Here is a 21,584-nt window from a genome sequence, read left to right as displayed (position 1 = left end):
GGGGGGGGAAATGTGGGTCTTTATTTTTACACTATACCACACAAGCACTCAGTTTGTACCTTCCTGTATTGTCTTTTCGATGGAATTTCATAAATGTGCACTTTTTAAACCTCACTGCTCTTTCACTTATTTGTGTTTTATAACAAAGCCAGCCGGGTGATGAATAATGAAACACTAGCTCACACAACCCTATTGATGATGGCCCTCCTAGGTTACCAATAGCCTGTCTAAGAATACAGCACAGTATGCACGCTCACATTACACTCCCTAGAGAGGCCAATGCTGTAACTAGTGCGGGCATCTTAGAAACATGTTACTAGGCATTACTGGCTAGTCTACTGTTTGCAGCTATTTATGTCTACAGGGTACATACACAAAACCTTTTTTTCTCCTCTTACAGTGCAGCAAATGTCACAACAGAAACAAGATTTACAGTAAATCTCATTCAGTTCACGTTTCACACAGAATTCAGTGTAGTATATCAAATTGGGTTTGCCTTTTTTGTTTGTCCTCATGTACATAGAAGTTCTATTTAAGATGAAAATAATGTTTAAAATCATGTAGTTTTTATTTCTCTACTCTATATAGCATGTCATTAATGAATAAATTTGTTTGAAGTAATTTTAATGAGTTTGAAGTCTTGTGTTTATTAAATGTATTCTTCTTTTGCTGTACAGTGATATAAGAATGTGCTGGTAAAGAAATGTCTGGGGCAGAATGGGTAAGGTTACAGCATTAACTGAGCCAAATGATGCAAAATCCTGATTATTAACTGGCAAGGGGCAGTAATGGGCAGTTGCCATAGTGGCAGACATCTGAATGTATTGGCAGGTTTAGAAATTATTTGGCTGTAAACCTAAATAGGCAGGTCTTAAAGTATATCTAAAGCCTAAATATAACATTTTGCATAGAGAAGGGAATGGTTAAAACATCAGGTTTGTTTTTTCTCTCATTGGCAACGTTTCACTTCACTAGCTGTCCTAGAGATACTTTGGAAAGACTTTCATTTCCTGTTGTAAGGGGAAATCCCCACTTTTGAATCTCTACACTCTATCCAAATCTAATCTTTGAGCTTTAGATGCACTTTAATACCACCAAATTACAGAATGGCTTGTATAGACGTTATACATTTTTGAAAGTTTAAGGTTAATGGTAATAAGATAATTTCCACTTTAGCTGCTGAAACACTGCCAAACATGTTTCTAATCAATGCTCATTAGGGTTATGCCACATCTTGAGCTTTTTTTTGTCACATCGATATGTTCTGTGGTGCTCTCTTTATGGGATGGTGGTTTTAGGCTAGTTTTTTTGTCTACGTCAAAAGTCTATCCAACACTCCCCAAAGTGTCAATTTTGCAGCACGTTGCCATCCTGATATCTTTGCCTACTACAACAATTTCCCTCTGTAAAGCAGAGTTCTGCAAGTACTCCTAATACAGAGTCCATGCTCGTGTTGGCGGCACAGCATGTGGTGACACGGTGTCTTTTAGCATGTATGGGTTCTTCTGGAACACTTCTATCTCAAATCACAAAGTTTCTTTACATAGATTATATCATTTGCCAGTGCACAAAAATACAATATTCCATTTGGATTAATATTTAATCACGTATTTTTATATGTCCACCAAAGCACATTAGGGCCAAACCAATACATATTCTTACATTACATTAGCAACAATTTTAAAGTAATAAAACTGGTATAAAACATAAAAGTAACATAGAAAATCTAGATCTATAAAGGTATGCTTCAGTAAACACATACAGGTATAATAAATAAGAAGAAAGAAATGTGATGTATATGGAAGATGCTGTCCACAAAGGATCAGGGTTTGACTTCTGCAAGTATGATGTCAATGCCTTTTATTGGGTGGATGCACTGACAACAGCAGAATCAAGGACCACATTACAAAATATCTTCCTTGCCGGGAAATTAAAACACTACATAAAACAGTCAGTGGGGGTTAATGTGTCTGCCCCACAAGCCAAGACCATGTAAACATTTTAAACGGTGGGTAGACCAATCACTCATTCAAGCTTAAACTGCCCGTGTGACTGATGGCCAGTCGGAGCAACGCCTGAGTCTCCTCTGTCTGCTGTTGCACTTGCTCAAGCTGTTCCTTCAGTGGACTTTGATTGATTGCCATTGAAAACTCTGGATCTAAAATTAAAATAACAGTGGTTAGATTACTTCTGGACTCATGAAAGGGGAGAATAAAGCCTCATTCACACTGCCGCGCATATATGCGCGTACTGTACCTTATGCAAATAAATGGCTCCATATACATAGCCGCGTATGGCGCCGTATATATGCGCAAAAACAGAATGGAACACAGATGTGTCCGGGCAGTGTATTTCTGCGTATTTACAGCACATAGAAAATTCTATTACGAGTGATGCATTCTGGGATTGCATATAGTGCACGCATATACGCGCATAGACTCTCTATAATAATCTTATTTAGGCTCTATCTATATACTAGCCCCGGAATAGGCAACCTAAGGCATGTGTGCTATGCCAGGCATGCAATGTAATGTTCCATGGCACCTGCAAGATCGGCACAGGCTCTGGAGAATCCTCCAGTGGACCTTGCTCACTACAAATCCAGTGTTCCTGCCATATGCTCACAGGGTTGCTAATTACAAAAGCATGATCTGCCCCTCTGTTCCCGCAACCCACCCACCACCATGATGTTTCAGAGGCCCACCTGACTTTGAGGTGCTGGCCCTCATTGTAGCAGCATAGGCCCACCTGTAGCTCATTGTTACAAGAAGAAGCACACCCACGTCCTGCTTCCTCCAACTACTGGAACTTCCAGCCACAGCAGGTATGAATGTAAAATCCCTGCATTTCTGATGGTACAGGAACTAGGGATTATATGAGATGTGAAGGTGCAGGAATTGGGGCTGAATGGAGTTCTATTGTTCATTGGCATGCCGATTGTCCAATGCATGTAAATTGACAGTTCATATGGAAAAGTTTGTTGATTCCCGAACTGACCTAATGTTTAAACTTTTTTTTTTTCACTGATCTATACTGGTTTGATGTTCCAATACTTGTAATTATTCTAATTGTCTGTTACATTAACTTTACTTGGGCCCTATCTATACAAATCATAAAATACCTGTCTGCATCTCTGGTGTATGCGGAACACATTCTGATGCTCAAGACTAGAAAGCAAGAAGTCTGCACTGCATGCAATCAACATATACTGAAGCAATCGCTTAAAATGAATGCCTTAGCTTTCATGGCTGTAGGGGGAATTCTAAATACCAGAGTCCTGGACACCTTGAACTGCCCAGTGGGAATTTGAGGTCCACTTAAAAGGTTATGCTTCGTGGGTACTTGAGATTTTGATAAGAAAATGTGTTTCCAGTCTCAGGGAAGCACATGTTGGGAAGGGAAAAGGTTTAGTCATACAGGAATCTGGAAATACTGCCAAGACCCCAAAAAGTAAAACCGTACCTTCACTTAACAAGCACAGGGTGGCAATTCCCATCTGCTGAAACTTAAGCTCTGGGTGACTGAGGAAACTCATGAGGTAGGCCTGGACGTCCTTCATGAAAGGTTTGAGGTATGTAGCGATTCTCCCTGTAAGAAAGAATACTGTATGCATTAATATCAATCACATACTTATTTTGTGTGTTGTCATTTATAAACAAAAACAGACACCGATCTTCAGGACATATCGCACTGGCTCCTAGATGATTCTCTGAATGATAAGCAACTCTTTGCCTGGCTAAAGAGGGTGATCAAACTTACATCATGCATGCATTCCCCTGACACTCAGTTGACGGAAGGTTCCAGAGTCAATAAAAAGCAATGCTTAAAATTTTGAGCACTGCTGCCATTCTCAGGCTGTTTGAGGTGGCAGGCACAACACAGTTGAGGGAGCCTGTCCACTAACAGGGATGTTTTTGAACTTGTTGGAGAATTTCCCTGCAAGTGGGCAGGAGCAGAAAAACTGTGTGCATGGCACTGTCAGCATTATACGAGTAAACTTTCTAAATTCTATAGCGAGGGGACAGAGTAAGAGCTAGATACAATAACAGGTACTGTGACTCATTTCATGGTATGGCGTACTCTTAAATCATATACATCTTCAACTTGTACGTACATACATACACAAACATATAAGTACATATCTCCACATTTCGTAATGTCTCCCACATTTTACATATAAATCGATTGCATGTGGTTTGAAACGTTTGAAAATATACTTGGCTTTCTTTCCATCACATTACTGTTTCATACCAATTTATAGAACATTGGCATGGCTAGTAAAACAGCATTATATTAAATAGTACTGACCACTGAAGAAGAATGTTGGTGAAAAATGACTACACCTTGTAGTTCTCACTACAGAACTGAAACATCTAGATTTTTTGGGTGGCACAAATTCTTACTGAAATTTTCAGTAATTTAAAAAAAAAAAAAAAAAAGGCAAAAATGTACAGAAAGGTGGTAATATCACAAAATCTACACGTGGATTTTGCCAAATGTTCTTTTACAGTTTCCAGTAGAGAAGATAAAATCTTACAAAAAGATGAAACTGTTACTCTATATTTCTCATAAAAAAAACAACAATATTAATTCTGCCCCTTAGGCCTACATTTAGGGCTGCAACAACTAATCGACAATTGATTATTGAAAAAGTTGTCAACTTTTTCAATCATCGATTAATCGGCTTCCGATTGGTTGGCCCTGTCCACAGCTCCACACACGCTGCGCACCACACCTCCTCCCCACCTCACGCTCGCCGTTGCCAGACCCGCCCGGCCGTATCCACGCTCCACACCTCCTCCTCGCCTCACGCTCACCAGCCACCCACATCCACGATCGACACAGGGACGCGGGGAGAAGAAGTAATGAGGAGCAGGTGTGGGCGGATGGCAGCCGCTGATAGACAGGCCCAATCTCAGAAACAAGTTGCTGGAAGACTGCACTTTCCCACACATGGTGCTCTATAATGTATTGCTGGGATAGTAGGATTAGTATTCCTCTATAGCTGATGGTACATTCTGCTGTACTGTATATTATACAGAGCAATGAACCATCAGCTATAGAGGAATACAAATCCCAGCAATACATTATATACTGTATTGCTGGGATTTGTTGTATTCCTCTATAGCTGGCGGTATTCTGCATTGCGCTGTATAGAGGTCTACAAATCCCAGCAATAATACATTATACAGCGCAATGCAGACTACAAAGCTATAGAGGACTACAAAACCCAGCAATAATACATTATAGCTGGCGGTATTCTGCATTGTGCTGTATAATGTACTTTTGCTGGGTGTTGTAGTCCTCTATAGCCGGTGCCATTCGGCATTCATTGCTGTATAATTTTACACTTTTCATTTCACTATATTGCACACCACACTTTTTTTTTTTCTTTTTTACTTCCACCGCTCCAAGCCTGCTCCTGTGATGGACTGCAATCTCAATACAAACTAGTAGTCCATCACTGGAGCCATTTTTTTACATTTATTTTATTTTTTTATCCGATTAATCGAACTTAATATCGGCTAACTATTCGATTTTGAAAATAATAGTTTGCTGCAGCTCTACCTACATTGCTTACAAAACAGGATACCTATTAAAGCAGACCTTTACCCCCTTTCACCAAAAATCACATTAGGGTACAGCTCTGCATGCTGATATGAATTCATCTCACATTCATTAGTTAAATGCACATTTATTTTACTTCCAATTAGTTTTTTCACTTCCTTGTTCTCTTAGGCATTAGTGTATCTGTGCCCAAGTGATGCATCCTGGGAAGATTACACCACAGTGCACTGCTGAGAAATCTCATCAGTATACTGCAAAATCCCACAAGATCTCAGAGAAATGCAGTTTTTTGCCTTGAGATGATGTGCATGATCACATGTGCCAGAGTTCCAGGAAGTAAAGGCAGATATATCAATCTGCCCTTAATAATCATGGTCATTGTCAGAAGACTGGGGAAGAAAAGAGAAATAAGTTATGCAAATAATACAAAGCCGGCAATTATCTAGAAGTATGTGTTTGTAGACTGTCATTACTAAACATTTCTAAAAGGTGTATTTGTTTTTTTTTTAAAGATATGGATAAAGTTCATCTTTAAGTACACACAAATGCAGTATAACAATGAATTTGTGAAAGGATCAACCCTATATATTTGGAGTAGCCTGTGTATGATTTTAAGATTATTTCTTAAAGTATATGTAACAGCCAAACATTTTGGATAGAATATGGGCATTGTTAAAACCTCTTACAGTTCTTTGTTTGCCATCTGTAACTAGGAGGATTTCACTTCACTTCCACTCCTGCAGACTCAACAGGAAGTGAGAGGATATATTTTTAATACTAGGGAAATCCTCTTAGTTGTAACGGGAACAAGTGGTCCCCATTGGAAGATTTCGCCTCTGTTCCTGTTCTGGTGGCAACTGAACATTTGGATTTAGCCATCGTTTTTAAACACGTTGACATTGGTGATTAAGGCTATTGGAGTGAACAACCTCTATAACATTGATACAGACAGCAATGAAAACTTGATAGCGGCTCTAACCCGGATGTGGAATGTGGAATTGTTCAAGAAACTTTTGGACGATTTCTTAAGGGACCGTAATATACAGGGGTACGGGTACTCCTAGAATGAGATCCTAATAGGTTGGACTTGATGGACTAATGTCTTTATTCAACCTCAAATACTATGTAACCCATCACCATTCTATCCAAAATGAAAGAAAATGTTTTGCCTCAAGTTATACTTTTTTTTTAATGCATTTTGTGCATACTACGGTATTTTAATCCATTTATCTGAACTGTTCCTTTACTATTGTTGGCTGTCTTGTACATGTTGCACACTTATAAAGTAATAGAATAGCCAGATTTCACATTTAGTCTTTGGCAAAATTTCACTTCCAATTGATTCCAATGCATTTAGACAAATATGACCTGACATGATCCCTAGAAGCATCATTGACATTTTTCCTTAAACAAAATGCATTGGAATCAACAGGAACACAATTTCACCTAAGGCGAAATCAATTTAGCAAAATGTTGCTGTTGTATGTTGGCTATACATAACCTATGCAAATGCAGCTGGGTCGTGTGTGTGTGTGTGTGTGTGTGTGTGTGTGTGTGTGTGTGTGTGTGTATATATATATATATATATTTCGAATTCTTCTGCAATGTACCTCTGTTTTCAGTTTCCCTCACTTCGCCTCTTCTCATAGTCTTTGTTTAATAGAAGGGGCCTAATAACCTTTGAAGATTGCTAAGTGGGTGTGTGACCAGGTAGTAAAAATGCAGCATGTAATTCATGTCGCAGGCAGCAATGTAGTGAAATTACATTTAAACTTGGTGTGAATATACTTGTTCTACAATTCGGATTAACAATATACAGTCAGTCAGTTTCCATATGCAAGATGACAACTTCTGCAACAACTATTACAATTAAACTGTAATATTAGGGATGGGGATGTGTTACATAGTAACATTTTGCACAGGAGGCCTGGCCCTGGATTACATTATGCATAGAGAATATGAGCTTCCTTTCAGTACATTACCAGAATGAGACAGATGTTTGATAACTGTGGCAGCTTGGAAGGAGAGTTCTTTGTGTTCTAAGTATCCAGACAGTCTCACCAAACACTTAAGGAAAGCTTTATCCTTTTTCTTAATCAAATGCTCCCGTGCATAGTCTGCAAAGGGAAAAGGGAATCAAGACAGAAACGTTAGGTTCTTTGTTCAATGAATATTCACCAACACTGTGAATTGTCTGTTATTACAAGCTGCCTGGCTTCCTGATTGGCCGGGAACCTGGCCCCATGCTCCCTCGTCACCAGGGAGCATGGAGCTGGCTTCCCGGACAAATCAGGAAGCTGGGGGGGGTGTCAGATAATGACTTTCCCCCCCAGCTTCCCAATTGGTCGGGAAGCTGGCTCTATGCTCCCTGATGACGAGGGAGCATAGAGCCGGCTTCCTGGCCAATCAGGAAGCCGGTCAGTGTGTAATGATTTGCTGCCCAGCTTCCTGATTGGTCGGGAAGCTGGCCAATCAGGAAGCCAGGCAGCAAGTCATTACCCGCCCCCTGATTGGCCAGATTGCCGACTCCATGTTTACTCGTCACCTGGTGACGAGGGAGCATGGAGACGACTTCCCGGCAGCGAGTCATTACACACTGCCCAGCTTCCTTAATGGGACTTCCGGTATCGACAAGTACCGAAAAAAAACATTGGTACTCGATACCAACAAACCTGTATCAGTGCATGCCTAACCAACACCCTTCCACCATGGATACAACAGAAAATGTAAATCATATTATAAAGCCTCAAACAATAATGCCAAGTTGACTTGAACTACATTTGCACCACAAGTCAGGAAACAAAGGATAGTCACAGGTGTTATTTCCTGGCAAATCTTTTTTGCGAGTCCGATAGATGTAAAACTAGTCCGCCATCTTTTACTTACATTTGCGTGAATACATATTAGATTTCCTGTATTTTTAACAGTCATCCCCATCACTTGCACAGTATTCTGCAGCTGTACATGCTTACAATAGGATAGCATAGGACAATAAGCTCCAAGTCTCTCAAAGCCTCAGACAAGTCTTCTTCAGCATAGGGGCACCCAAACTTTCCAAGGTGGGGAGACACTTGATAGCTTTTACAGAAACTTGGACAGCCTGCATCTCAAATTCCTGGGTGCAAAAGGTTGTTTCCAGGGGCTCCAAGTTAGTTTTCCTCCCTATCCCCTCCCCAGTTCATCACTTCCAATCTGTCTGTGTCACCTCACAGAGGATCAAGATAAAAGGCCATTCTAATGATCCTCATTGCTCCAGACTGGCCCAGGCAGATGTGACACTTAAGACTTGTTAAAACTTTTGGGGGACACTGTGGGCTCTTCCAGATCATCTGGCTCTTCTTTTTTTTTAATAAATTCTTTATTTTATATTTTAAAAGCTTTGATGGTGATCACAAGAAGAGAAAAAAAAGTGCATAAGTAGCAAATAGTTGCTCTCTCGGGTGGTCATAGAGAAAATACACCAAATGCATTGCGATGTATATGACAAAGTAAACAAAATAAGATATTTAAAGCGTTGAAAAAAATAAGGGGACGGTGTTCCCCCTGCTCAGCTGATCAGTGACCCGTAAGTATCTCAAGAGGGGGACATACAAGTGTCCAAGTGCTTATGAGCGCATCTGTGGATCCGAGGGAGGTGTGTGTGTGTGGGAGGGACTTCTATCCCTAAGTGAAACGACATCCTGTCAATAGCATGCATAAGAGATGTCGTTTTTAAAACTTTAGTGTGCACAACAAAACAAACCAGAAGAAGAGAAAAAAACAGTGTTCGGCAAGTGAATGTGAGTAGGTTGTGTGGGTAAGGGGTTGAGTGATGGAAAAGGAAAGAAGAAAAAAAAAAAGGGATACGGCATAAATGGGCCAGTAGTTACTAGGTCACTAAAGAGAGAGAGATGGTGGTAGGGCATATACCTAAAAAGGGTGGGGAAACAGGAGAGGCAGGGAGGAGATGGGATAAGGTTTCCCCATCAAGAGCAGGTCAGCGTTCTCCTATCCGAGGGTAAGGTAGTCAGGGGACCGAGTGTATTCCAACCAGGGGAACCAGGTTCGAGCGACTGAGGCAGAGGTATGTTTAATGGAGCTCGTGAGCTCTTCCATGATGTATGTATCATGGATACGGTCTAGGACTTGGCTTATAAGGGGGGCTTCGGGTTTCTTCCAGAGTGCTGGAATACATGCCCGGGCTGCATTTACCACGTGTCTGATCAAGGAGTGGATACAGGAGCGCAGCGGGATGGTGTTATGGTGGAGGAGAAAGAAGGTCGGGTCTTCAGGCACCTGGACATCCATAAATTTCTGAGCGAGAGCGTGCACTTGTTCCCAAAACCGACGGAGGGCCGGGCAGGACCAGAAGATGTGTAACATTCCTGCCCCGGATTGTTGGCAGCGCCAACATAGGTCAGGTGACTCTGGGAATAATGTGTGAAGGGATTGTGGAGTACGGTACCATCTAGTCACGATCTTATAGCCCGACTCTTGGTATCTATTACTAATCGAAGAACGGTACGAGAGTGTGAGTAACTTCTCCGTAGCTTCCGGGGTAAAGCTGGTCTGTAGTTTTCCCTCCCATCGTGATATAAACCACAAGTGGTCTGGGTCCGGTGGTTGGATCAACAATCTGTAGCAGAGGGAAAGAGTGTATCGGGAAGGCTTATGTTGTGAGCAAAGTTGCTCAAATGGTGTAAGGGATCTACAGGGGTGTCGCGTTGCGGGGTTTGCGTGCAGGAAATGAGACAATCGCACTGCTGACCAAAAATCAAGAGGGCCATAATCCGGGTTAGTGCAGAGAGTGTTGGTTGAAGGTCTAGTCGTGTCAGTCAGGAAGTGTTTGGCCTTATCTTTTCCAAGTCTCCATAGCGCTGGGTACGTGTGGGCACCTATACCCGGTGGTAATGCCAGGATTGTCTAAAATGGGAGTGAGAGGTGAAGGAAAGGGAGAGATCCTACCTCCCTTAAAAATGGACCGTGCAATCTTGACCGTGGGGCCAATGGTGGGGTGGGATTGTAATTGTGGAGGTAAGGGAGTGATACACCAAGGGAGATTGGCTAAAGGGACATCTGCAAACGATTGTTCCAGGTCCACCCAGAGTTTGGTTTGGGAGTTGTGGCACCAGTCTACTATACGTGTCAGGTGGGCCACCACATAGTACTGTCGTACATCTGGCAGTAACATCCCGCCCTGTTGTTTGGGTCTACGCAGGATATCGTAGCTGAGCCTGGCTGGTCTCTGTGACCAGACAAACCCTGTGAAAAGCTTTCGAATTTTACGGAAAAAAGGTGTGGAGATGAGAATCGGGAGGGCTTGAAGGGTGTAGAGTAGTCTAGGAAGGATAGACTGCTTTAGTATGTTACATCTTCCCATCCACGAGAAGGTATTTTTGGTCCACGCCTCAAGGTCTGCAGTTATGCGCTGCAGAAGCGGAGGGAAGTTCAACGTGAATGTTTGGGATATATCTTTGGGTAGAAGTATACCCAGATATTTAATCACGGTCGGTGCCCATTTAAAGGGAAAGTTGTGGAGAACTCTCTGGAGGCATGGTCCCACAAGGGATACATGGAGTGCCTCAGATTGATTGGTATTTATGGAGACCTCTCAAATTTTAGAATAAACTCCCAACTCCTGGAGAAGGGCAGGAATAGAGATATCTGGGGAGGACAAGAAAAAAAAAAGGAGGTCATCCACGAAGGCTGCGATTTTGTGATGGTTAGTCCCCTCCATCACACCTCGGATATCTGGGTTAGCTCGGACAGTAGGTAGGAAAGGCTCCAGGGACAATACAAAAAGGACTGGGGAAAGGGGGCAACCCTTGCGTGTGTCATTACATATGGGGAATGAAGGAAAAAGAGCACCGTTGACCGTACTCTGGCAGCCGGATGGGGGTAAAGGGAGCTAATCCCATACAGGGTCCCACTCCGATCGCCTCAAGGGTGAGCCGGAGGAACTCCCAGTCTACCCGGTCGAATGCCTTCTCTGCGTCTGTGGATAAAAACGCGGTTTGGCGCCCGACCGAGTGGAGCACCCCCAGCGCTCGCGTGGTGTTGTCCCTTGCTTCCCTGATAGGTATAAAGCCCGTTTGGTCTAGGTGTATACAGGTGAATCTCGAATAATTAGAATATCGTGCAAAGTTCATTTATTTCACTAATGCAACTTAAAAGGTGAAACTAATATATGAGGTAGACTCATTACATGCAAAGCAAGATAATTCAAGCCGTGATTTGTCATAATTGTGATGATTATGGCTTACAGCTCATGAAAACCCCAAGAACCCCAAATCCACAATCTCAAAAAAGTAGATTATTACATGCAATCAATAAAACAAGGATTGTACATAGAACAATATCGGACCTCTGAAAAGTACAAGCATGCATATGTACTCAGTACTTGGTTTGGGTCCCTTTTGCAGCACTTACTGCAATTACTTTTGCATGATATTCTAATTATTCGAGTTTCACCTGTAAGCTCTCCTATATGGGGAACCACACGGAGGTGGGAGTGAGCGTTTAAAACCTGTGGGAGAAGTGATAAAGGGCACACATGTCCGGGCCTGCTGTTTGCAGGGCTCTTCTGTCCTGAATTACCATCCTACTTTATAGTCCCTGGCTTTAATGGTATAGCTGTTGAAGCCCAGGTTTGAGAGGCAGGGGCCTCTCATTCCTTGTTCAAGACCCTTGTACGTGGGGGGGGGGGGGGTCACCTATGTAGCTCTCCTTGTTTGTTCCCCTTTAACTCCATTGGATATGAATCTGGTTCACTCTGAGTTTCAGAAGCCGTCATTTGAGCTTGAGACATTGCTCTCTCTACCCTTGCCCATAAGGTGGTATCCCTTGTTGGCATCAGTTCTGTTCGGCGAATATCTGAACTGGTTGCCCTATTCTGCGAGGAACACTACTGGTTTGCATATGAATGTTAAGGTTTAAGACTTCCCTCTGTGCGAGGTAGTTTCTGCCTTTCACCTCATCCAGGATAACATTCCTCTGTGCCGCCATCCAACTACAGTTTACCAAAAGGAAATATTCCTCCATTGTCTGCATGTGGTTTGGGCTGTGAATGTCTCTCAGCCACTACATCTTTCTGAAGACTTGATGCCCATTTTGTCATCCCAGCTGCTCCCATCCCATCTTCATAAAAGGTGCACCATTTCTAGGTGCCTCAGAGAGACGATCTTTCCAGCTTATGGTCTCATGGATCAGGTTCCACCCTTTTCTGTCAAGACACTCTACTAAATTTGTGAGTGCTTACCAGGCTTTGGCATCAGGCTACTTTTTTTTTTATTGGAGTGCAAGGCTGCCACCTGGTTTTCTGTTCATATGTTCTTGATGTTAGACCAGATGGATGTTCTCTTCCTTGTCTGCTTCGTAGGAACGAGATATAAGGCCATTCTGGTGATCATCATTGTTTCAGACTAGCCCAGGCAGATCTGGTACAACTTCTGGCAGACACTCCATAGGCTCTTCCAGATTGTCTAGCTTCATCCGATGACAGCTTCAGGCATAAGGTCCTTCAGGTGGATCTCCAAGCTGCCAGTCTCCAGTTGCTGGTATTGTTTTTGTTTGGATCGTTAGCCTTTGTTTGCTCTGTTAAGCGCCCCTCAGTTGAACTGCTTTTGGACATCCCAAAAGGTGAATGACTTCCTATGCCCCTCAATGGACGAGAAAGAAATATTAAAAACATTTTTAATTAAAAAAAAACTTTTCTTGGAGTCCATTGAGGCACACTGAAAGCCATTCGTCTTTAGGTTATACTGCCACCTATAGGAAGTTAGGACACTGGCAACAAAAAACTTGTAGGCCAGCCCAGCATAACCCATCCTACTCCAAGCAGGTCTCAGTTTTGTGGCAAAGCAGTACCAAGAGCATGAAAAAAAAAACAGATTGGTGTGGGATGTAGGTCCCTCAATGGACTTCAAGAATTAGATTTTACGGTGAGTAAAAAAAAAAAATCCTATTTTTACACTGCTTCAGTATTCTGAAAGCAGCTACACTAGTCGGCAATCAGCTGACAATTAAAGGGTAAAATGAATTCTCTGGGAAAAAATGTTCATGTCCAATTGTCTCCCCTGATTGGGCATTACCTGTGGCTTACTAATTTTTATTTCATAAAACACTTTATACCATATAAAAACTGGGAGTAAAATACAGGTACATCTTATGCTCCCATATCAGCATACCTTTAGAGTACTGTACAAGGACTATTTTGAGTACATTCACTGTAGACTACCAATAGGAAAAAGCAATTGCTAACTGTAAAGTAACATCCTACCATATTTAGCCACTTCAGCAATGCATGATGCTAAATACTGCAGAGATTCCTCTTCATTATTAGGATCCAGAAGGGCCAGTAGTAATTCCTCAAAGCACCGACTTTGTACAATGACCTTGAATAGCAAAACAAAAGCACTATATCCTTAGACATTCATGAACGTGTAATAGAACCAGTTTTCATGCACTAGTGCAGAAACAAAAAAGACTTTACGACAACGGTCTTTTGCAGACTGCATGGTACAGCTTTTTCATTCTCCTCTCCCTCAAAGCAAATACCATTTTTGATTTATCATCTTCTTCTCACAATAGGTTAGGGACTTGCAACTACTGGTGTTCATATGCAGTGAATCTGGAAATAGAGTTCCTGTGGCAGGAGACATGGATATACTAAGCACCGGTGACCATGTTTCTTTGCTGGAAAACATATTGAGACGGTAGGGATGGAGAGGCATATAAGCCTTTCCAAAGCCCCTAGAAAATCTAATGTGATTCTCACTGGATTGGATTCGAGTGGCAACAATGTGACTGTCACTCCAGCTAACTCAACTCTACTATGTGCCGGGAATGAGAGTAACAGTGTGCACTAGGGATGCATCGATACCGGTATTTTGGTACCAAGTATCGATTTTTTTTTTCAGTACTCGCCGATACCAATTACTGAGTACCAGAAGTCCCATTCCTGATTAGCCGGGAAGCCGCGCAGAGTGTAAAGACTCGCCACCCGGCTTCCCAATTAACAAGAAAGTCTGTTCCCTTTACCTCGGCATGTCCAGTCTGTAACTCCAGAGGCCTCTCCACTGTCACTCCAGGGGCCTCTCCAGCCAGAGCAAGACCTTTCTCCGGTACCCAGTCGGAGCCGTCTTGCCGGCCAATCATGGAAGCCGGGCGCCGTGTAATGATGCAGCGCCCTGCTTTCTGATTGGCCGGCTCCATGCTCCCTCATCATGAGATGATGAGGGAGCATGAAGCCGGCTTCCCGGCCAATCGGAATGCTGCGCCATTACACGGCACCCGGCTTCCTGATTGGCCAGGTTCCCTACCAATCAGGAAGCCGGGCAGCACGTCATTACACGCTGCCCGGCTTCCTGATTGGCCGGGAAGTCGGCTCCATGCTCTCTCATCACAAGTGACGAGAGAGCATGGAGCCGCTTCCTGGCCAATCAGGAAACCGGGCAGCATGTAATGACGCGCCTACCTGGCTTTCTGATACAGGAAGTATCGGGCTAGGCATCGGAGCATTTGGGCGAGTATGAGTACTCGCCCAAATACTAGGTATCGGCACCGATATTGATACTAGTATAGGTGCATCCCTAGTGTGCACCCACATAGCCAGGGGAAACAATAGTGCCAATATACAAAGTCTGGCGTCTTTCAAGGGATGAGTCCTGAGTTAGTTATTCTTTAATGGTGCACTCCAAATACTATTCAAAATTAAAAGGAGAAGTGCACTTTAAAACAAAGTACATTTATCCTGTTAGGTACCTTTAAGTTATTACATTAAGTGTGGGAAGCCTATATGCAATCAGAAAAAAAATCTGCACTGAATGTTGGAATGCTATTGGATTAAATATTGGTGATATAGGATTTATGGGCTGACTAGCTGGATCCATATACAGGTGAAACTCGAATAATTAGAATATCATGCAAAAGTAATTGCAGTAAGTGCTGCAAAAGGGACCCAAACCAAGTACTGAGTACATATGCATGCTTGTACTTTTCAGAGGTCCGATATTGTTCTATGTACAATCCTTGTTTTATTGATTGCATGTAATAATCTACTTTTTTGAGGTTGTGGATTTGGGGTTCTTGGGGTTTTCATGAGCTGTAAGCCATAATCATCACAATTATGACAAATCACGGCTTGAACTATCTTGCTTTGCATGTAATGAGTCTATCTCATATATTAGTTTCACCTTTTAAGTTGCATTAGTGAAATAAATGAACTTTGCACGATATTCTAATTATTCAAGTTTCACCCTTAGAGTTGCCCTACCCCATGTGCACCTTTCCTTTGCTAGTTATATACTGATATGAGCAGCGGCTATGTTTTGGTTTTGCTTGATTTGGTTCAGAGACACACCCTGGGGATTTTGAGCTTCCTTGAGCGAGTTTAAATTTCTTATGGGTTGCTTTAAGTTTAAAGTACATGTAATCCCCAACAATGACCTTTTTTTGCTCCCATTTGGTTTGTTAAATATATAATTGAAAACATTGTGCAATACCTGTTTAATATGTGCAAAAACAACCTGTTATGGTAAAAAAAATCCACAACTGTCTTGTACACTCTGTTCTTCCTGTGTACTGTAGAACACACCCCTATGAGATGGGAAAAGGAGGAGGTATTTTGCCGTTCATAAAAAGACAACTGGGCTAGGTTGACATCGTTCCTTATGATTTTAGTCCAGAAAAGGCAGTGTTGTCAGCTCACAACAGGAAATTAGGAGCTGAATGCATTTCTGCTGAGATCAACAGTGCAGCAGAGTGGCTGTACATGTATACCTAAATGTATGCAACAAAAGCCTAAAATGTTAAACGCGGTTTAAATATGATTTCTGTGCTGACATGCTGGATTGAGTGCTGAGGAATACTGGCATATAATCCCACTGATGATGCCTAAAGCTGGCTATTCACGATGGCTGCAGCTATCGATTATTTTCATAATCGATTAGTTAGCTGATCATTAACTTTAATGAAAATCGATTAATCGGATAAAATACAATGAAAAAAAATCGATTAAAATACATTTAAAATACAATTTAAAAAAACTTAAATAAAATTCACAAATGCAGCGTTACAGACAAAGTTTACTTCAGAATAAAACGGTAAGCACATTTATTGAAATTGCACTGCACTGGAACGCAGGGCATTGCAGTACCACGCGTTTCAGTGCGGGCGATCACTGCAGACAGGAGGTGCATTTGGAATCCATTGAAATGGATGGCAACGCACTGCAGTAAAATTTGTCAGGCCGAAACTGAAAATGACTTTTCCCACCTTTTTATGTATTTAAAAAAAAAATAATTGTATTATATTAGACATTTTAATGATTTCATGGATTTAAAATAATATGTATTCTAAAACTCTAAAGCCAATATAATAAAAAAAACTTATTTAACTACCTCCCGGCCAGCCGCTGTGTATACACGGCCTGCCGGGAGCTTCTTGGATGTAACTGGGCGTGTATACACGTCCTGTTACATCCGCGCGGCGCGCGCGAGCGGGAAATCCCCGCTATTTGAAAAGAGGCAGCGATGCCCGTTAATATACAAGCGATCCGCCGGCTATAGAGCCGGCGGATCGCTTGTATGAAGCCCCGAGACGTGCCCCCCCCCTCCGCGGCTCTCCCCCTCCCGCTGTCAAGCTGGTCCCGGGCTCCGGTGTGAGCCCGGGACCAGCAAAGTGCCTCTGTCACAGGGGATCAGAGGGAGCTCGGTACACGAGCTCCCTCCGGTCCCCTCTCCGCTGTCAGAATGCGGAAGTGTTGTATATTACATCACTTCCGCATTCTTGTGTCACTCTCCAGCTTCAGATGCTGGAGAGAAGCTGATGAAGCAGATCTCTGCTTCATCAGCTTCTTCAGGGGGGTCCTAGGTGACATTAGGGGTCTTGGAGACCCCCTGATGTCTCCATAAAGAGGACCTGTCACCTCTTTTGCTATCACATAAGGGGGTTTCTCAGCCCCCTCTGTGATAGCAATAAAGTTAAGTGAAAAAAAAAAATAGTACAAAAATTTAAAGTTTCCCCCCCAATTTTTTTAAAGTTACACAAAAAAGAATAAAAAAAAAAAATTTTTTTTTTTAAAGTCCCCACCCCTACATACACACATGTAAACATGCGTCAGGTGCGCATACCTGCGAAAACGACGATTGCACCCATTACGCCGCACATGTTACATATCGCCGCGAACGTCGCAGTGAGAGCAATCATTTTAGGGCCATCAATCACTGATAACACTAAACTGATGAGCGGTAAAAGCTTTTAAAGCGTCGCCTATGGCCAATTTTGGGTATGCTAGTTTTTTGCAATTTTGCGAGTGCGCGCAATTTTTACGCTTGACATGTTTGGTGTCTATTTACCCGACGTGACCCCATCTTTTATATTTTACCAAAAAAGTGGGTAATATTAGTTGTTTTATTGCATAATGTAAAAAAAAAGTTTTTTTTCTCAAAATTTTCAGTAATTTCTCCTGAATATAGTAAAAAATAAAACCCGCAGTGGTGATTAAATACCACCAAAATAAAGCTCTATCTGTCCCCAAAAAATTGTATAAAATTCATTTCAGTACAGCGTTGCGTGATGGAATAAATGTCAGTCAAAGTACCGCAGCGCTGAACACTGAAAAATGGCCTGGCCAGGTAGGGGATCTAAACACCTGGTCTTCAAGCAGTTAAACAAACACGCCACAACAATGTTTTTACTATTTTTAATTTTAGGTTTATTTAGCTATTTTTGTATTTTTTACTTCATTGCTGGGAGCAATAGGAAGCCTGTTACTGGATATTTAAAATTGCAATAGCAGGCTGGTTATTGCACCAGCCCACTGCCTGCTGTCAATCAGCAGAGGAAGGAACTGAAGGAGAAAAGTTATTCATCAGGTCCTCCTCTGCAGACTGCACCAGCCCACTGCCTGCTGTCAATAGCCAGCCTGCTATTTTTCGGTAATGTAGTCACAGCAGTCTCTCCTCCCCGCTGGTGCCAGCTGTAGTGGTCTGTGTCCCCGCTACCTCTGCCGATACAGGTCGGGGAGAGCGGAGGCAACTAATCGATGATGAGAATCGTTGCCAATGATTCTCATTATCGATTAGTTGTTGCAGCCCTGCTTTCCCCAGCTTGACTGAGGAAACACAAAAGACTGAGGGAGTGGAGGAGAGGAGGGTCTTTTAAACAGATTAAGTGACGTGTTTACTGTGTGTGGGGGAGGAGATTCCATCTCGTGATGCTGTCCTGGAAGACGTTATGGGAAAAAGTGCAATATATTCCTCCATCTACGATAAACTGTGTGGATGGAGAAATCTCACACTGGGCCAAGCTTTAGTATCTTGCTAGTCGGAACCGCTGGCTATCAAAATAATCTGATTGGATGCATGCATTGTTCAGTTATTTTGAGAGCCAGCGGGGCCGACTAGCGAGATATTGAAGCTTGGCCCAGTGGGAGATTCCTCCATCCACACAGTTTAGCGTAGATGGAGGAATCTTTTGCACTTTTTCCCTCTGACCATAGAAAATCTGCAGATGATCTATAGGTGTAAGGCCAGCTTTACTCAGATTTTAGGAACCGGATCCACCACTGCACATGTGAGGAGCTGCAGTGGATCACACTGAACTTAGATTGAGATAAATTGAGAGAACTTTGAGCACAGCTGCATTGTTTCCTAGATTGCAATCGCAGATCACTGGAAGCAATGTCCAACCCCTTCACCCACCTACTTTTTATGCCACTAGATACAATCTGCTAGACACTCTGCACAAACATTACCAGTCAATACTAACTAGGCTTTCTTAGTTCTTATAGGAATCACCCAGTGATTCCAGCATCAACTTCCAGGCAGATATATGTACCTCAATGTTCTCTGCTTGGCTCAGATTCTGGATGGTGCAAGCAGCATGGATTACAACCACAGGGTTTGCCCGCTCTGTTTGCAGCAACATGGCTAAATGCTGAAGCATGTCTTCACATAGCAAGGCATCCTGGAAGAAAAAAAAAATCCATGATAGATGTGCTATTACAGTATAAAAGCAGACAACATACTTTCCTAATAAATTAAAAACAGATAACAAGCTTGCCAAACGGATGAAAGTTAAAACATTTATTGTAAAAACTAGAACTACACCCAAACGGTTCATCCTAAAAATCACACAAATAATACATGTTTTACTCTGACACAATATTCTTTGATGTGCAGAAGGTATTGTGTTTTGTTACCTATGAAACATTTTATAAGACAAGGCAGCTTAAAGCAGCAATAAATGGATTAATGTAACATTTTAAAAAGAAAGCCCTCTTAATATGAGACTGCCATCCGCTGCTTTAACAAACCTTCAGATCCTTCCCAGACAGGCAAACAAGCATAGAGTGTATTTTTAGGTGCACTGCAGTCACCCTTGGTTAAATGAAGGCTATTTCCTGAACAAAATCCAGTCCATTAAATTGTCTTGAATTTCCCATAGGCTCCCCTAATGACATTTATGAAAATGAATGCAGTTAGCAAAACACAAGCAGGAAGGGTTTGGCACAAAACATTTTAACAGTATGTGCAGCCAAGATTAGCCAACAATTTAAATTAATGCTAATACAAAATGCCTATTGTTCATGGCATAAGTGTACAGGAGACTACAAAAGAGAACATGAAACCAGCTTTAGGATAATGCAGGTACAGCTTCAAGACCAAAACAAAGTGTAGATTTAAATATATATAGTATATACATATATATATTGATATACAGATATCAAATAAGGGTCAGCCAATCTGTTCACTTGAAGCAAGAGCTGCTGCAGATTTGACTGATCAGGACTAGGGATGCGCGAACCCGTGGGAAGTCCATGAACCCTGAACCTACTGCCAAACCCCATTAAAGAGGATGGCCAAAATTGGTATTTTTTTCTGGCCTTATTTTAAGACTAAAACACAAAGTAGACAATAGAGCAAGGTTCTCTTGTTTTGTTTTGTATTATGTTGAAAATGTACTGTCTCCCTTTATGTAGTAAAGAGCTGTGCAAACTGTCTCAGCTATATAAATCCTGTATAATAATAATGTGGAAAAAAGGACACGTTAGATTGGCACTGCCATTAGGAACATGTACCAATACAAAAAAAAAAAAATACTGTTCAGCAGGTAAAGGGCCTTTACTGGTAGCTTAAAAAGGTATTGAAAAAGGTATTGAAAATAGAAGAATAGTTCAAATAACATGTTTGGGGAGGCCTTAACATTGTATATGGTGTTTGATTATCACTTATGGTATTTACATCTTGGCACTTTGTCACTTTTTTTAGCATCAATTTATGGTGGACTTTATAATTAATAATTTGCACTTAATCTCTACTGGCGATATTGCAATGGGAGACACGTTCTATTATGTATGAACTACATTGGTTATGGGATTTATGTGATATCTAGCACTCTATTATTCACTTGCAGCTTTTTGCAGATCGCACGGGACCAGAACACAGGCACTAATGTGCCTGCATTCCGGGCGATCACACTGCGGGCTAGGGGCGTGGCTGCGGTGCCATTGACTTCAATGCACCGCCATGCCCCCTCCCGCCCCTGAATGCAGGTGTATTTTTGTTGGTAGATCTCATTGTGCTCGTTATTTGACAAGTAGATCTGCAAATGAAAAATTGTGGGCACCATTGATGTACAGGATAGAAAGGTTTAAATATGGAAATACCCATGTTTCCAAATGTCAAAAGTTCATCAGCAAATAACTTGCTTTGATACATTTTTGAGACTACATCTAATGATATAATAAAGGTTTGTCTTGGAAGCCTGTACGTAGAACATCTACTTCTGAGCTAAATAACAAACAAAATACTTCTATGCTTATGTTGGCATGAGCTACTATGAGAACAAAACAAAACCCAGCAAGGCATAGTCATGTGGTTACCATATTTCCAGGAGGGTGGGACATGGTGCAGAGGAGTGTAATAGAAGCTTGTCGAACATCTCTACTGCTAGAATTAAGCAAACAAAGGACGAGAGGCATAATGTCCATAGCAAGGAGGTGAGTCCGAACTTGCCCTTAAGATAAAAAAAAA

General features: G+C 42.0%; 1 protein-coding gene across 1 annotated transcript in view; it reads right to left on the bottom strand.

Annotated features, from left to right (window-relative positions):
* Positions 1–1,601: 1,601 nt before the first annotated feature.
* Positions 1,602–21,584, bottom strand: part of LOC108787399 (vacuolar protein 8-like) — a 56,485-nt gene continuing 36,502 nt past the window's right edge. Inside the window, exons 9-14 of the mRNA XM_018556936.1 lie at positions 21,434–21,567; positions 19,387–19,515; positions 13,826–13,940; positions 7,551–7,685; positions 3,463–3,588; positions 1,602–2,158 (exon numbers count right to left, since the gene is read on the bottom strand). Coding sequence (XP_018412438.1) covers positions 2,022–2,158; positions 3,463–3,588; positions 7,551–7,685; positions 13,826–13,940; positions 19,387–19,515; positions 21,434–21,567 — 776 coding nt within the window. The 3' untranslated portion in view covers positions 1,602–2,021. The remainder of the gene's footprint in view (positions 2,159–3,462; positions 3,589–7,550; positions 7,686–13,825; positions 13,941–19,386; positions 19,516–21,433; positions 21,568–21,584) is intronic.

The sequence above is a fragment of the Nanorana parkeri genome, unplaced genomic scaffold, assembly GCF_000935625.1.
Source record: "Nanorana parkeri isolate BGI_ZX_2015 unplaced genomic scaffold, ASM93562v1 scaffold259, whole genome shotgun sequence".
Lineage (NCBI taxonomy): Eukaryota > Metazoa > Chordata > Amphibia > Anura > Dicroglossidae > Nanorana > Nanorana parkeri.
The sequence above is the reverse complement of the archived record's forward strand: the minus strand, read 5'-3'. Positions and strand labels throughout refer to the sequence as shown.